The 16,757-nt window shown below is 40.7% G+C and overlaps 2 protein-coding genes across 2 annotated transcripts in view; both read right to left on the minus strand.

The window, feature by feature from the left end:
- Positions 1-109: 109 nt before the first annotated feature.
- ddx43 (DEAD (Asp-Glu-Ala-Asp) box polypeptide 43) lies at positions 110-10,433 on the minus strand. Its single transcript, XM_027014798.2, has 17 exons — positions 10,124-10,433; positions 9,894-9,949; positions 9,482-9,608; positions 8,316-8,456; positions 7,641-7,722; positions 6,598-6,754; positions 5,690-5,808; positions 5,297-5,407; positions 4,775-4,916; positions 4,486-4,586; positions 4,085-4,172; positions 3,462-3,589; positions 2,115-2,224; positions 1,190-1,328; positions 1,028-1,115; positions 733-901; positions 110-287 (listed from the first exon to the last, which is right to left on the minus strand). The coding sequence occupies exons 1-16, from the start codon at positions 10,431-10,433 to the stop codon at positions 743-745; spliced, it is 2,058 nt and encodes a 685-aa protein (XP_026870599.2). The 3' UTR covers positions 110-287; positions 733-742.
- Positions 10,434-11,800: 1,367 nt separating this feature from the next.
- Positions 11,801-16,757, minus strand: part of kcnq5a (potassium voltage-gated channel, KQT-like subfamily, member 5a) — an 82,940-nt gene continuing 77,983 nt past the window's right edge. Inside the window, exons 12-15 of the mRNA XM_035531887.1 lie at positions 16,541-16,646; positions 15,304-15,435; positions 13,843-13,972; positions 11,801-13,447 (exon numbers count right to left, since the gene is read on the minus strand). Of these exons, the coding sequence (XP_035387780.1) occupies positions 12,440-13,447; positions 13,843-13,972; positions 15,304-15,435; positions 16,541-16,646 (1,376 nt within the window). The 3' untranslated portion in view covers positions 11,801-12,439. The remainder of the gene's footprint in view (positions 13,448-13,842; positions 13,973-15,303; positions 15,436-16,540; positions 16,647-16,757) is intronic.

Raw genomic sequence — 16,757 nt, forward strand, 5'->3', positions numbered from 1 at the left:
GCTGGTCTAGGTAACACACTGACTCTTGAAGCAGGGGGTCGTCTGCTCAGAAACTGCACAAAGAATAGGTTTAAATTCTTTTAAATATTTATTTGAATACCACCAACAAAAATCTCTCAATTTCCTTGTGTCCGCTGTGTAGATATTATCATTTATGCAAACTGAACAATGTGCACCCGTTTTATTTGAATGTTACATACCCCCAAGTAAAATATGCTTCTGGCCTTTTAGAAAAGTGAACAAAAACTTAACAACATTGACAGATTAACTCCACTGGCCTCTTCTTACTAAAAGCAAAAAGTTCAACTTTGTCAGTTGTAAGCATTCTATTCACGTTAGTGCCATAAAGAAATATCTAAACACAATTTTAATAAGAACAATTATCTTATATTAGAGCTTTAAGATATCACTGCAGTGACCCCATTATGTTGACTAATCCCAATAACACGACTAAATTATTTTAGAAAGAATGGAGCCATTAAGTTAAAATATGCCTATGTGCTATGCATATATTAGTTATAATACGCTTATATATTAAGAAATTGTTTAATCACTGGTTTATCCATTACAAAGGCTAAATATGGTAATTGGCATACATGAATTAGTGACCAAGAAAATTATTTGACAAATAACATTCTGTTACATTTTTTAAAGTAAGGGAAAAAAATGCAAGTATGGTAATGAATAAATTAAATATGCCTATTACTGAATACTCTTTTTATTGAGTTTTACCTGTTTAAATTCAGAAGCGCCAATTAGAGTTGTCCCTGAACCCATCTCTTCCTCCTCTGCGAGTCCCTCCCCCTCTCCCACCTCCTTGTGGTCTGGTAGGGAACATCTCCTTCTCCCTCTTGTGTTTGTCGTAGCGCTCCGCCATCAGTACCAGCTCTTCTGGAACCTCCTATAACAGTGTAAATAGTGTCAGACAGTCATTAAATGACTCACCTTTTCTACAAAGCTTGGAAGAGGGGGCTTGCCTAATGAATGCCGACAGACTGGCATGGCGGAGGTGTGCGTGAAAGATTACCTGGCCAGCTCTCTCCAGGATGTGTATGAGTTCAGCAGCCATCTTCCAGTCTCCTCTTGTAACCATGGTTACAGACGTCCCGGATCGGCTGATAAATTATGGACAGTTGTTAACACGTTAAACTAATGAGCAGTCTCAGTCGCTGTCATACACCCCACTCACCCTGCGCGCCCTGTTCGGCCCACTCTGTGCACGTACTCCTCTATGTTCCGTGGGAAGTCATAATTGACGACATGAGTGATGTCATGAACATCTAGTCCCCTAGAAGCCAGGTCTGTGGCCACCAGAATACGCACACGTCCTGTGCAGAGCCATAAAAGCACACACACACACACACACACAACCTCCCTCTCAGCATACATATTCATTAGAATATGAAAAGTGTACTTGGGCAAGACGCACAGCAAGGAGGAACTTGTATCAGATCAAAACAGGGGTGCCAATGTGGAATATGGCAAGTAAGTTTTTTTGACAAGGAGTACTGGTGCTCCTAACATTAAACATAGAGATGACAAATATTTATTCAGATTATACTGAAAACCAAATCCAATTACACATATAAAGTAATTAACCAACATACAACACAAAAATTGGTGTTGACTATAATTGATTCAACACTGAATAGTTCTATCGAGGTTGCAAACATCATTTGCATACTATTTTTTGAAACATTTATTTTTATATATATTAATTTAGCCATATTAATATTTACACGTGTGTAAAAAAAAAATCTAATTATCAAATTAAAATTACATTAGCATTTAAAAAAAGAGTAAATGTGAGCATTTTATTCACACTATGGAACCCTGGCAAATCAAAATAGGGCTACAATGTGGAAAAATCTCAAATGCATCCTGAAAGGATAATGCATAGGTGAGCTATCTGTAACCTATAAACTACATGCCCTCTACATATAGTAACTGTAACAAATATATAAATCAGTCTAAATGCATGTAGGTAATTTTTGTGATTGCAACTTTAAAGGAACACTGCCAGCTCTTCTTTGTGTAGAATTTTCCAGTTGACTCTCTGCACACTTGTCTGCCATCTGAAACATCTCTCCTGCCAAACCATGACTTTTGTGTACCATCTTTAAAGTCCTGCAGGGCCTCTTCTCGGTCACACTGCTCTCTGTCCCCATGCAGCGACTGAACTGCTATGCCCCGCAGACAGAGGTCACTGGACAGGTCATCCGCTCTGCACTCCACATGGACAGGAGGGGCCAAGCAGAACATAAAGAATCCAAGAGTAGGGAGAATGCATCAGTTTGGCATTCATCGAAAAATGAAAAAATGGATGCATTTACCAATTTCCTTTATAAATGTTAAGGGAAGTCTATAGTCAACAACTGCTCATCTACAATAACCCAAAGCAGCACAAATCTGACTGTATCCATGTGTGGTGGAATCTTTCGCTTCATGGTAAATGTCATGGCAGTTTCAATGAGTGGACAGTCGAGATGAAGTCATAGCATCTTGAAGAAACTCGAAAGTCAACATTCCATACAAGCGGAGCAACCTCGCTTATAACCCTATAACCCATGTCGGCAATATGGGACTGATCTGCGTGCATGCCCTTTTACACCAAAGTTATCCGTTAGGGATGAATCCATCCCTAACCAAGACCCACGCCAGTCACTTCATCACACTTTAAAGAGGAATTCATCACCAATGCCATGGGTTGTGTGTGTTAAAAGGATTACATATTTGCTGTGCATATAATGTGGATGTGAACTTTGTTTATGAGTAGTTGAACTATTTATTTTGTGTGCACATTATTTTGTAAAGAAACTTGGGTGTATAAGAGGTTCCATATGAATTTTTACATATTTGGCTAATGTCTGTCTGTTCACTTTTCAATATTTCTGTATTTTTATTTTATGTAGTTATTTGCTGTAGAGCAAGCACATCTCTCTAATGTTTAGTAGCCAAACTATATAGCCAGCAACCTATGATCGATCATATCAGCTGCCAGCACGCAAATAACTACTTAACAGCTCCAGATAAACCCATTTTACACTTGGCAGCACACTTCTCAAAATGCGTCTACGCCTTTACCAATACATGACTAACTGTTGTTGAAAAACAAAAGCAGTTGTCTTTGATGGAAGTAGTACAAGCTCATAACTTTCTCAGCCCCACCCTAATAAACAGACAAGAAAGTTTCATTTTACAATGAACTGAAGGCATTTCCCCATAACCCTTATGTTAAATTCTCTGCTTGGGCAACAGATGCCATACCAAGGGGAAAGGAATGTATATTAAAAAGGCTAATAATGTGGGCAGTGAGCCATTAAGCCAGTGGGTGGGTGACCTTACATGGCAGAAATTATTGCTGAGTCGACTCTCACTTCCTTTTTGATGGGAAGCACTTCCAAGGGACACTTGAATGGGTACACAGTCTCAGTGGGTAAACATCACTAGTTAAAACTTACACAATCTTCTTTCCAACAAATATTAACACTTTGTCCTGAGGCTCCATGTTGTGGATAAAGTCAAAGACATATGCCTTTTTCTCCTCCTCCTGCACACACAGGACCGTCTGCTGTACGGTGTTCACGGCCTACAGTTCACAAAGAAGCTGACGGGTCATTTTAGGGGAATCCCCTGGGGATCTTCAAAATTTACCAGATAAAATGACATGACATTTTACTGGCATTGTAAAAAAAAACAAATAAATAAAAAATGTTTTTTACTATATATATATATATATATATATATATATATATATATATATATATATATATATATATATATATATATATATATATATAAAAATAAAAATTTTTATTCTAAAAATATTTATAATATTTATAGTAAAATATAATAAAATATTATATATATTTTTTAATTTCTAGGTAACATCAAAAAAAAATCATTATCTATCAACATTACCCATCAAGATTTCAGTAGAAGTATTACCATTTCATATCCAAATTTTTCTTTCTACTACACAATAAACTTAAATTATCATAATCATCCAGCAAGAATGTGAAACTGCAAGACAATAAAATTATTTTGACTCTGGGCTTAATCTGAAGAATAAATGAGAACTTACTGCTAAATCTAAGGTACCAACATACACCATCATGGGGTCTTTCAGGTAGGACTTGGCCAAACGTCTCACGCCTGTAGGCCACGTGGCACTGGATGGACAGACGTGGTACAGAAAAAGCAAAACAAATGGTGCTTATTCAGTTACAAAAAGTAACCTATAGAGAAGATGATGAAATTTTAAAATATAATACATCTTAATATTATTACAAATTTTATTAATATCACTATTATAATAACTGAATGAAATATAGTAATAGAAAAACAGAAAGAATAGGTAAAAAAAATGAAAAAATGAAAATGAAAAGCACTTTATTGGCGATCTACAACCCAAGAAAAGTTACCTTCCCTTTTTAGGTCATTTTTTTTAGTTTTTACACATTTATTACAGATGAGGTCTCTGACCTGGTCATAACTGTTTGTCTGTCACGTCGAATGTCCAGAATTATTTTCATGATCTGAGGTTCAAAACCCATGTCCAGCATTCGGTCTGCCTCATCCAATACCTGTTTTTTGTTTGTTTGTTTGTTTGTTTTTAAAACAAACAAACAAGGGGGAAAAAAAAAGACAAAATGACAAATACTCAGGAGCCTGAATAAACTGTTCTGTTCCAACATTATGCAGCAGGCTCTGTGCTTGTGAGAGACAAGTGCTGCTTCTTTCTCTTCACTTGCCACCATTCTTCTTCACGTACCAAGTAGGTGATGGATCGAAGATTAATGAGCTCGTGCATCTGCAGATCATTTAATCGTCCTGGTGTGGCGATCACTATGTCAACGCCGCTGGTCACCGTTTTTATCTGGGCTCGTCTGTCACCTCCTCCGTAAACACAGATACTGTACAGCCGGAGAAAGGGTAAGTAGCAGCTGTGTTGGTGTTATGTGCTGCACCGTGGACCAGAAGCAACAATTTTCCACAATATGGACGAATGACGATCAAACTTGACTCAACACAACTGCCACTTTCTATGCACTGTACAGAAAACATAATGCTCAAAGAGATTACATTTAGCATGAATATGCTCCTATAAATACGGAACATTTCTTCAGTTTGCACCTGGCGCTGAGGGAGGGGACAGACTTGTGTGTGTGTGTGTGTGTGTGTATATCTATATCTATATCTATATATCTATATCTATATATATCTATCTATATCTATATCTATATATATCTATCTATCTATATCTACACATATATACATACACACACACACACACCTTTTATAGCCTTTATAGCTGTACTTGTTACACTCTGCTTCAATCTGGAGGGCCAGTTCACGAGTGGGAGTCAAGACCAGCATGCCAGGGCCACCCCGCTGGTCCCTGCGCCTGCGGAAAGACACAGGGGCACGCAATGTCATCTGCAGCAGCAGCATACAATAGTCAGCTCCCTGTGGGATCGCTGGGAAAGAGAGGCCACCCACTGTTCACTGCTTTTTTTAAAAGTTCACTCTGACGCATAACCAAACTTACAGAAGAAACTGTACTGAAACTGTACTGAACAAACTTGCTGAAAAAGCTTTAGCTGATGGCAAAAAGTCCCTTTTTTTGGGTGTAGCAAACCTATAAATTACTCTGCTCAGTCTTTGATTCACAAAAGAGCACCCTTACACAGGCTGCTGGTCCATGTGAATGAAGCCAGGGAGCAGGTAGGACAGGGTCTTCCCAGTGCCAGTCTGAGCAATCCCAATCAAATCCAGGCCACTCAGAACAATAGGCCACGCCTGGGACTGCAGCAGAGGACAAAGTACAGACTGCAGACAGGAAGCAGCTCTTGCCGTTTTGTAGATTTAGGCTTCTGCTAAGATGGACCGGCACTTTCAATGTTACGCACTGCACAAGATGATAGATAGGAAGTGCAGGAATGCTTTAAAAATAGATATCATCAGTGACTGTGACAGAAATGTTATAGAACAGGTTGTTTACACCCTATATCATAATTGGCCTTGCTGCAATGAGTTCCTCAACCTGTGATCAAACGTCATTCTCAGAAAAAAAACATTACTGGCCAAAAACATTAAAGAATCAGTGGTGAACTAGACATCTGACTGTAACCAAAGCCTCTTATTAAAGCTCAAAGCTCTGAACCTGACAGCAGATCAGCTGCTCCGTGCTTTAGGCATGGAACAGGAACCAGAGGTGTATTCAGTTTCAATATCCATGCCCTAGTATAGTGTTTATAGAAAGCAGTGCTTTTGAAGGAACGGAAATGAAGCTCTTCTGCTTTCTATCCCAGTGATTCTCTCTCATTATATTATTATATATTTGCCCCCAAACCAGGTCAACCACATCAAACATTAACTGCAGCAGTGTCAGCTACATGCTGCTGACGCTCACGGGTGGTACTTCCTCTGGCTGGGTGTTATTGTTATCACAGGGCAGCACACCAGAAGTCCTCTAAAATGTGCTAAGGGTAAAGGCTTGATTAGAATATGCAAACCTACTCACCATGCATGCTGCAATCTCTTTTGGTAAATCACATAAGCGCAGGTGTGTGTGCATGTAACCACACATGGTACCTGAATGGGAGTTGGCTTTTGAAACCCAACTCTGACTATGTTCTCCATTATTTCAGGATAGTTAGCGAAGGCCTCTTTGAAAGTGTACACTGGATTTGGGATGACTCTCTTCCCTTGCTCTTTCAGATCATCCACGAACACATTGTTATTGTCTTTTCTGTTAGAGAGAGAAATAGAGAATTGGAATTTGAGAAATGCTTATCTTCTGTTCCCTAAAGGGGCTTTATATGTGAATTAGGTTATTGTCAATGATTAACATAGTAGCTGCTGTGATGAAGAATGCAAAGAATACCGATATTTTATTCTCCATCTCCTAAAACTCCAAAATATTAGAGACAGTCACACTGTTCTGTGATTTGTCAAAAAAAAGGCAACAAAAAATAATGAATAAGCAATACCAAAAAAGAATAATGCTCATATGTGCTAACTAGGGTAATCCTAGCAAAGAGCAAGCAGCAATGTGGAAAAGATAAAGGCCCAACATGAGTATGGCTTTTCTTCATTACTCAAATCATAACCATCAGCGATCACTTTCATGATTGGCTCTAGGTTCCCGCTCATGACTGACTCAGTGCAGGGTGTGCAAATTTATTAGTATTCTGTGTTGAGACAGCCCTCTGCTGGATGGAAAACCACTGCACATGTATACCAGTTATACCAGTCATGAAAAATACACACGCTTACAAACTAGAAATAAAATGCTATTTTCTTAAAATGTTTTTACAAAAATGCTACTAGTATATCTATATCTAGATATAGATAGTGCAGAAAAAAGCTGCTCTTCCTTACAAACTTACTTCACAGTGTGGATATTTTGGGGCAAGATCCCCAAATACTTGTGGTGTCCAAAAAACATTAGAAACTGTCACAAGGATAAGATGGACAAGACAAGAAGGGCAAGACAAGGCTTTTGCTTTTAGCTGCATTTTGTTGTACTGCTAAAAGCCAAGAGAGAGACTTGGTAAAGAGAGCCCTCTGCTGGCTGGTCTCAATCATCAAAGCATGCGATACCCACACGTAAACACACGCAAACACACACTCGCCTCCACACTCTGACCTCCTCTGCACTGCGCTTGGCCACAGATTCATCCTCGATGTAGAAATCCTTCATCAGTGGTGGAAGGTCTAAAGAGATAAACAGAGCACTCATTAGGTACCTAAATAGACAGCACAGCCAACAGTGCATAAAAAGAACCACAGTAAAACAAGCGATCAAGCAGTTAAGTTGCTTTTTATTATTGCTTTGTCTCCTTCATTCAGTGTTTCTTCTAAATAATAAATGAGTGAATTAAATAATAATTTAGATATTCGGTGTGTAATCAGTAGGATTCAGTGAAATTAAACAAGCCTGAAGCACAGCTCAGAGCAACACAGCAGCTGCTGCAGTATGTGCTTGGGTGTAGCACAGAAGGTACGGTCGGGTGTAGCACAGAAGGTACTGTAAGGCTGAATGACACCAGCTGTCTAGCACACAGCATGGATGTTTGTCAAATATGGTAAATCTCTGGCCTTCATCAAGTTTATGAATAATCCGATACTTCAGTTCTAGGCATTTTGGGCTCACATGAAATAGATTGTGGTCAAAAAATTAACAGCTGCTCTCTCCCCACCCCCAGTTTAATAAATATGACAGGAATTTACCAAAACATTTGAAAAGGTGATCAATTGATAAGACTTCACATGTCAGTACAAGTCTTCCAGGCTCCAGCTTATCTTACCTCGCCACTTCATAGCCTCATACTTCTCCTTATTCTCCCTTATGGCATTCCAATCTATGGGTGCAGAGGCAGGGGCAGCTGATGCCTGCAGGACAGTCGCTGGCCAGCAGGAGGCACTCTTCACTCCTGGACCCTCACTGCCTGCAGAGAACAGGTTAACTTACTGTTTAAATACTGATGTGGCATGAAGCACTCATTTACACTCAAATACCTTATCAAACAATATGCATAGTCAAGGATTCGAATTAAATGGTTTATCATGACTTATCAGGACTTGTATAAGATGCTGGTCTTGCCATAGAGTTTCTATATCTTTAAGCAGGAGCACAAATGGATGTACTCAAAAAAATCAAAACTATTATCACAACATAAAGCAAAAAAGGGTTACTATAAAAAAAGACATGTAGCAAGGCAAAGAACAGTAAAAAGGTTCTACATAAAACATCAAACAGAACAAATTATCTTGTGCTTGAACATAAGGTAAAACGCAGCCTTTTATTTAAATTTAAAAAACGCATTTTTCAATATTAGAAGCAACTCTGATCTCAGCACTTCATGCCGTTCACCTTGGCAGGGCAGAAGGCCACAGTAGGCAGGTCTTCATTAAGTTCCAGCCCACCTTTGTGAGATCTTTAAATTCTCTCATTTTTAAAAATATGCCAACATGGATATGCTTACTTCTGATGTCATACTGAGCTAAAGATATCAATTTGCATAGTCATCCATGTGAGATCTTTCTAGATGAGTGCAATATTCTAACTCCTTCTGAGACAAATGATCAGCAAGAGTCTGTATTTAATGAACGAATGGCACAAAAATGAAAGTCACAATGGGTGAAAGGTACCCTGATAATATAGCACACTAAATTAAACAATCATTTTCCAATGATTTTGCTGCTAACTGGGGACAACATGTGAATTTGCCGTGGACCTTGAGGCTATATTTCTTTCTTTACCGTACTGCACATTATACAGTCATTTTCTGCACATTTTAAGTGTCCCATCTTAAGATTTCAGGATACAAAGAAATGCTGGGAATAAATGAACAGAAGATGAATATCAACCACAATCCCACCCATGCCACTTCAATTCTCCTTTTCAGTGAACAAGGCTTCTGGGGCCATTCTAATGGTGTGGATCTGCCATCCATCCTGCCCGTGCTCGTACCATTGTGGAACCAAGGCACACTGGCTGCACCCCTAGATATCAGCTCGTGGATCATATCCTTGGCTTTCTGCTGAACATCACTGCTGCCAAATATTAGCACGTCGCCCTCATACTCTCCACGGTTAATCTAGACGAACCATAATGAGACAGAAGTAGTACAGGTGATACATCTGCTGTAAAAAGTGCTATATAAATACATTTTTGATTTGATTAACTAGTTAGCTGGCCGCTTGAGTCACGATATTCAGTCACACTTAGACTCCAGCTGGTCTCAAACTGGTGGTGCTGATTTAATGGAGGAATGGCCAACCCTGGGAATTCTCTAGCGCATTCCCTCAGCTTGGCTGAAACCACGTACTGAAACCTCACCCTTCCACATGGGTTTCCAGCAACAGATCATTTGACAACTCGCCTTTATTCTTGCTCCACTAGACTCTTGCAGTTCACGTATTTTCGCACCGCCTCGGCCTGTCAACAGGTCACAGAGAATGGAAATCTGATAAGTGAATCTTAAACTCGCAGCTCACCAATAACGTCAGCCGGGTAGGCTGGAAGACCTGGCCGCCATAGTTAGCCAATATTAGCATGCTAAGAGAACTGTTAGCTCAATAAGCTAACGGTAGCTAGGTTAGATTCATTTACCGATTATCCTCCCGAGCAAAGAGTTTTTTATACAGAGAGATACAGGCCGTCTTGAGCCTGATCGGTCACCGCCATAAACGCGTCTAGCACTGCCGGGGTCTCTGTGGCTCTCAGAGACAATGGCGTTTGCTCCCACATCTCGATCTCGCCAGTTTCGCCATTGTGGACCTCCTCGGTTCGCTTTCCCGCCTGGCACTCCCCCACCTAAGTGCAGGTTTTCTGTCAACGCTTTACGTGCGGTAGTGCCGATATCCAACGGCTTTGTAATGGCAGCGCCATTATCATCGTATTCATCCTCCCAATCCGACATTACAAAAGCAAGACGACGTCGTTTGTAACGGAATGACTGAACCAGATGACATTAGGCAGCCGGCAGCCGATCAACGTCTGCTGACGTCACCTACCATTGCCTTTTGATTTGGACGGCTGGTATCTGATGCCGTACATGTTTGTATGCATGCGTTTATTTATTATTAATGGGTAAGGATTTGTTAAATACTAATCTTAAAATATATTTTAATACATGAAACAACGACTGGCTAATTACACAAGCACAAAATTCTGTTCAAGTCTTTTGTTTATTGAAGTATGATAAAATTTCATTTTGCATTTTTCAATCCCAGAGCATCAACTCTGTTATGTGCACACAGTTGTAATAAATTAATCTGCATGACAGAACTCTAACATTATCGAGCATGTATATTAAGGCCAGTTTTGTGTAATAAATTACTGAATTTGTGGCAAACAAAAGAGACGTTGCTTTTAACTAAAAGACATGAACTAAGTTCACAGCCAGGCAGAATGTGCAATTATCCCAACCTAAATTCTTAACAGTTTCCATAAGAGTTCAGAGTAAGAGTACCGCAGGAAGGTCATATCGTAATAAAAGGCAGACAGGCATCATGAAGCATTTACTAACAAAACAAAGTGTTACGCAGATTATTAATATTATTCTACAAAATTACTCTGCAACTCAAACATACTCCATAGGCTAGAGAATCCATAGACAACAACAAAACAAATCAACGTTCAGAATCTTATGTACCACCTTTTCTATGTACCTGGATTACAAATATTCATGTAAAAACCATTCATCACATTTGTAGGTTTCTCCTAAATCTCTGAACAATTGTGCTTCCAATTGCTGCAGGCTACAGTGCCAATATCATCCTCAGTGTGAACCCCAGAGGCCTGAACAGTTTAAAATCAACTTCAACACGGCCAAGCATGGCTCACCAAGCATGGCTCACACACAGATAATAAAATAATGATATACGTTACATTCAAAGTTATATTTGATCAACAGCAAAAGCATTTTTATACCACTCAGAGTAGGAACTGAATGGAACATTAGGAGAAAAATGGAGACTGATGGGCATTTTGGGTTTAAGACTGCAGGCTACAGAATAAAACAATATAAATGATAAAGTATGTAACATATGCTACACAGTAAAAACAGACTTACAAAATTATAAAATAATGATGTTGGTACAAGTTACCAAGCAATCACTTAAATAAACAAGAAGTGAAGACTTTAACTTGATCATTTGTTGTAGTATTAATTTGTTGTAATGTAGGCCATAAATACAATTTGTTGTTGTATCAGTCCTCTAATATACTTAAATGGAATGGATCAGTTTAAAGTCTCCCCCCCCCCCCCCACCAAAATAAAAGCAGCTTAAGGTATTTAATTTCTTTGTGTAGTGAAGAATACAAGAGCCCAACCACTCAGGGGGATTAATAGTGTATCCTTGGGAGAATTTAAGCTCTTCTGAACAAAACATTATAGGCAGTCACAGATATGCACAGTGCCTGTTACCAACACTGGTAAAAGATTTGATTTGTTGGCTAAGTAAGACAATACATTTATGAATAGAGTATAAAGAACAGACTGAATTCTAAGACTGCGTAGGGGTTTAATAATCATAAATGCATAAATACTCTCAATCTGTGCTGTTGCGTTTTAAACATGCAGTGCCCATGCAAGACTGAGATCAAACTCATTCAGTACCATAATCTTTCATTTGATTTTTAATGCAATTGACCTTTTTCTTACTAAATGATCCCTTCTGACAACTTACCCATGCAATGAAATGTATGAACATAAAGTTATGAGAAAAACAATGTCTTTTCACCGAATGACACTGCTTAGAAAACAAAGGGTGTGAAGCTGGCACACCCATTCCTTTGGGGGGAAAAAGCACATAAGGGAATAGAGGTGATGTCCAGTCTCCACAGTGAGGCCACTGTGTGTTGGGGTCACTTTAGGCGAACATAAGACAGGCTCAGGGACTCTGAGCTGCCTGTGGGCTCAGCCTATTTATAAGCTTGCCCGGCTCCCGTTTGTACAAGCTCAGAGGAGAAGTTAGCATCCGTGCTCTGCTGGGGGAGGAGGTTGATGTTGACCTCACTGGTGGCCAGTTCCTCGTCATTGATGAAGAGTTCTGCCTCGCCCCAGTCAGCCAGGGTTTCCCGGTCATTGGACTCGTTGTTGCTGCTGCCACTACTCCGAGCAGACAGGTTGGGGTGACAGTCCCCACCAGATGGCAGCATGAGGTTTTGAGCGGAGAGAGACTTCCCCAGCCCCCGTTCTGCCTGCAGTGGGTTGGTGGCTGTTGAAGACATGACCCCCAGTGGATTAATTTCAAGACTCAAGTGTCTCCTCCAGGAGCCCTCTTCTTTGGGACTCCGCTCTGCTCTGCTCCTTAGCTGCACCCTGCTCTGAGAACACTTCGCCTGTCTGTCAGAAACAGCTTCAGTCTGGGTGTTCAGCAGACAGGTGCCAGGGCTCTCCACCCTGCTTTCCTGCAGTGTCTCTGAGATCAGACTTGAAGGCCTGCTTGGAGGCAGCGGGGTCATGGGGGGCAGCTGGAGGGTGTGCGTGTTGGGGACGGTGGCAGGAAGAGTCCTGCTCAGCTCTGGGAAGCTGGGATGACCTCGGGAAAGGTTGTTGGGGGTTAGTATGGGCGGGGGAGAAGCTGGGTAGAAGCTGTCCGGGCTAGAAGGTCTGTTCTGGAGCAGTGGAGAAGGTGAAAATGAGGAGGTGGAGGTTGGGTAGCTACTGCCCAGGTTGAGTTCGCTGGGGGCCAGGACAAGCTGTAGGCCGTGTGGCAGGTTAGCACTGGCAGAGCAGGAAAGCTCACTGCCTGTGGGCTTTGTAGAACAGGACAGATCCTTACTCTGAATGGAACTGCGATAGTCAGAGGTCTGCTCCAGCTCAAATAGAGGAAGAGCTGATAGGCTCAGCACTGAGGAAGAACCTTTCTGGAGAACCTGGCGGTAGATATCCAGCAATGAGTCCAGCTTTGACTCAATGGACTGCACCTACATCCATTGAAACAGAATTAATTAGACAGGTTAGCAATTTTTCATATTTTCTACCATTCTGTGTTTCTTTAAGAACTATGAAATAAAGAAAAAAGCCTCCTATCACTCACTAAAAATACATGTGGCCAGTTTACAATCATGCAAAATTCATTCAATATGTATGGCATGACAACACACATGCTGTAGCAGCATCCAGTTTATATTTAAAGAATGGCAATCATAACAGCACACTCATGTACATCTGTGGATGATATGTGTGTTTATAGTGCTTTTGGTTAATCTGTTTTAGTGCTTTTTATCTTCTGACATATTAATAATGACAGACTATTAACAAACTTTAAGATTTGAATCTCTGCTTAGTTGGCTCTTGTCAGTGTTGGCGGATAGCTCACCTGTTTTTCTACCTTACACACACGGCCCAGCATGCTCACGTCATGCTCCAGAGCCTCCCCTTCTGGGAGGATCCTGTCCCTCATCTTCCTGTCCATTGGTATTTGTCCTTTCCCCAAGATCTGATCCACCCTGCGACACAGAAGCACTGAATAAGCACAGAAAGAAGGCACACATGCCTGGAAAGGTGGATCTCCTCTATGGTGGGTCTCCTCTAATCTAGGGGTCTCAAAAAGACACCAGCAATCCATTTTGAACCTTTTGAACCATTAACACATTTTAAAGATCACCATAATATGCAGTGATGTTGTATGGTATGAATGCAGTATAAGTTATCCAAAATGCACTTTAGACTTTGCACTTTAATGTTCACCAGATCATCAGCTGTGGACCCTTTTGGACCTGCACATTAAATCAGGTAAGTATCTGCACTGCCTGACAGGGATGACTAGGTAGGACTCTAACCCTGAGCTGACATGTTTTGTCCGGGTTTGGATTAATGCAGAGAGGAAGAAGACGGATTCCTGGATTTGGTGCTGAGGGATTGCCGTGGACTGAAGCCTATGGCCAGTCTGTTCATGAGAGAGAGAGGTCTATTTTTAACATTGCATTATGAGACAAGGAGAGGAGAGGAATCCATTTAAGCTCCTCCAAGCAACAGCAGCACAAGCAATACTCAAAACATACCAAATGTCTAAGCATAATGCAGTAAAATTCACTCAGTGTGGAGCTAGTTTCATTAATCACATTGGGAAAAAAAACCCCCACACAGATCAAAGTAAGTTACACATTCAAAAAAACAGCATGCATGATGTCATGGAATTATTAAAATAACCCTGAATTTCATTTCAAACAAGGAAAGAATATTATGAAGCCATGAGCAGGTACACACAGACATTGCAAGACAGCTTAAGCTTCTTACTTTATCAGTGATACAACAGCTGTGCTGTACTAAATGTACCATGTATTCAGAAATGCATTAAAAGTTGAGCTGCTGAAAAATGAATGCTTCTTGAAATGTCTGAGATGCATAAGTGTCACATAGCGACAGACAAGGATGACCCAGACACAGAGCCTAAGCTTTGACTCATCTTCATTCTGTCTATATGCGGTAATGGAGCAGGGGACTCTGGGTGAGCTGACCCTGCCCCCGACTGCTTCCTCTTGGCTCAGCTGCGGTACAAACGCTGGGAAGAAAATGGTTTGGCTTTGCTGCTTGTGGGTCTGTGGTTGAGCCACTGTTATATCCATCCTGAACAGGAGAGCCCAAACAAGGAAATGCAGCACAAGTTCAGATATAGTCAGCAATATATACGCAGTCGCTCGGTGTTTTATGCCGTCGTTTGTGTGTTGCACGTTAAGACGTGAGTGGCCGTGAGCGAAGGGCAGAAATGGCAGGGCTGGAAGTGTGTTTTCAACAATGTGTTTACGCGTATAGCCTGCAGGAGTCAGTCTACTCTAACCTGGTCTGGAGATTCTTAATGCGGCACAGCATGTCCAAGTGTCCGGCCGAGTACTGCTCAATCACATCTTTCACATCATACGGCCGAAGGGTCTCCTTAAACTTCTTCTTGGCCACATGGAACTTCATTATCCTGGAAAAAAGGTAAAAGACACAACTAACGTCCCACCTCTCCCGTAACAGCAGATGGCTTTTCGTGTTTTTTAATTTAATGTAATTTAAATTAGGTATAGAGCTATTAAAGCTGAAAAGCAAACATTTAAAGCTCTTTTTATATCATAATCTCAGCTATTTTTGAGCTGAAGCACAAAATCTTGCACTAACTTATCTGAAAGTCAAGACAGTTTGTATAAAAATGTATTTCCTATTTGTAAAAGTACAATAAAGCTGACAGCCACTTGAGTGATTCATTCTTTAAGATATCAAACATATTAAACACAGTTCTTGTCATAGTTATGGATATTTCTGAGATCCAAATCTGTTTTAATTATACTTCATCACAGTCCTTATTTCATTGCTTGTTGCTCTAATGAAATTACAAGGTAAAGTACAAGGGCTTAATGTTGCAGTTTTTATTTTAGGTCACTAGAGGGAGATGACAAACCATATGTGTGGTATAGAGTGCATTAACTATAAAGCTTAAAAGAAACCACAAGAGAGTTCAGATTGTAATTTGTTACAGCGGAACAATTTTCTCACCAGTATCACACAAGTCTCCACAGGAGGAAAACATTAGGGTCACTGGAGTATGGTCAGTTTTTTAGAGAATCATTCTATGGGGAACTAAAATATTGATGTAGTGGTGAACGGATCTCAGTAACATACAGTTTTAAATCCTGTGTCCAGTGTCAGGAATGCTTAGACGCATGTGAGATGAGCTAGCGTGTAAGTGGAAGCAGCTGTGAGTGTGACTATTGGACACCCTGAGAAAACAGAGGGCTAAAGTGTAACTGCTTTGCTCTGCAAAGACCTTTTGACTTGGCACAGCTAGAAGGGTTGGGGTCTTCTGGAGTAACAGTAGGCCAGCTCAGCAAGACAGAGAAGCCTGAAGTGTAATGTCATGGCTCTTAGCTGCACAGGCTGGCAGGAATGTGAAATCCACCCATACTTGATGGCCTTTGTTTCTCTTTTGTTTGTACTAGTCTTGTGCACCTATCTCATCAGAGTGTGTGCTCTCGCAGGTTCACACAAGAGTGGGCCCCCATAGTCTTGAACGCAGTCTGAGCTTGTCAGCTCACCTGACAGCTCTGATGACTGTCTTCAGAGGAGCAGACAGATCTTCCACCGAGATATCGCAGTGACAGCCCTTCTCATCAAAACAGTCATCTCCTCCCAGACTGTCAGCTATGAGCAAGAGGTGATTGTGCAGAGAGAGAGCAGACACGGTGGATGAGAAACAGGGGGCAAGAGAGCAAGCCCCAAAAAGCAGAATGCACATGACCCATAAGGATGCAG

Source organism: Electrophorus electricus, chromosome 11 (genome assembly GCF_013358815.1).
Source record: "Electrophorus electricus isolate fEleEle1 chromosome 11, fEleEle1.pri, whole genome shotgun sequence".
Lineage (NCBI taxonomy): Eukaryota > Metazoa > Chordata > Actinopteri > Gymnotiformes > Gymnotidae > Electrophorus > Electrophorus electricus.

Excerpts from the sequence above, each read along its gene's own strand:
- ddx43 (XM_027014798.2), bottom strand. The coding sequence starts at position 10,433 with ATGTCGGATTGGGAGGATGAATACGATGATAATGGCGCTGCCATTACA. Across the intron at positions 5,809-6,597 it reads AAAAGCCAACTCCCATTCAG|TCCCAGGCGTGGCCTATTGT; the intron begins GTACCATGTGTG and ends CCTCTGCTGCAG. Across the intron at positions 1,116-1,189 it reads GGCCGAACAGGGCGCGCAGG|CCGATCCGGGACGTCTGTAA; the intron begins GTGAGTGGGGTG and ends ATAATTTATCAG.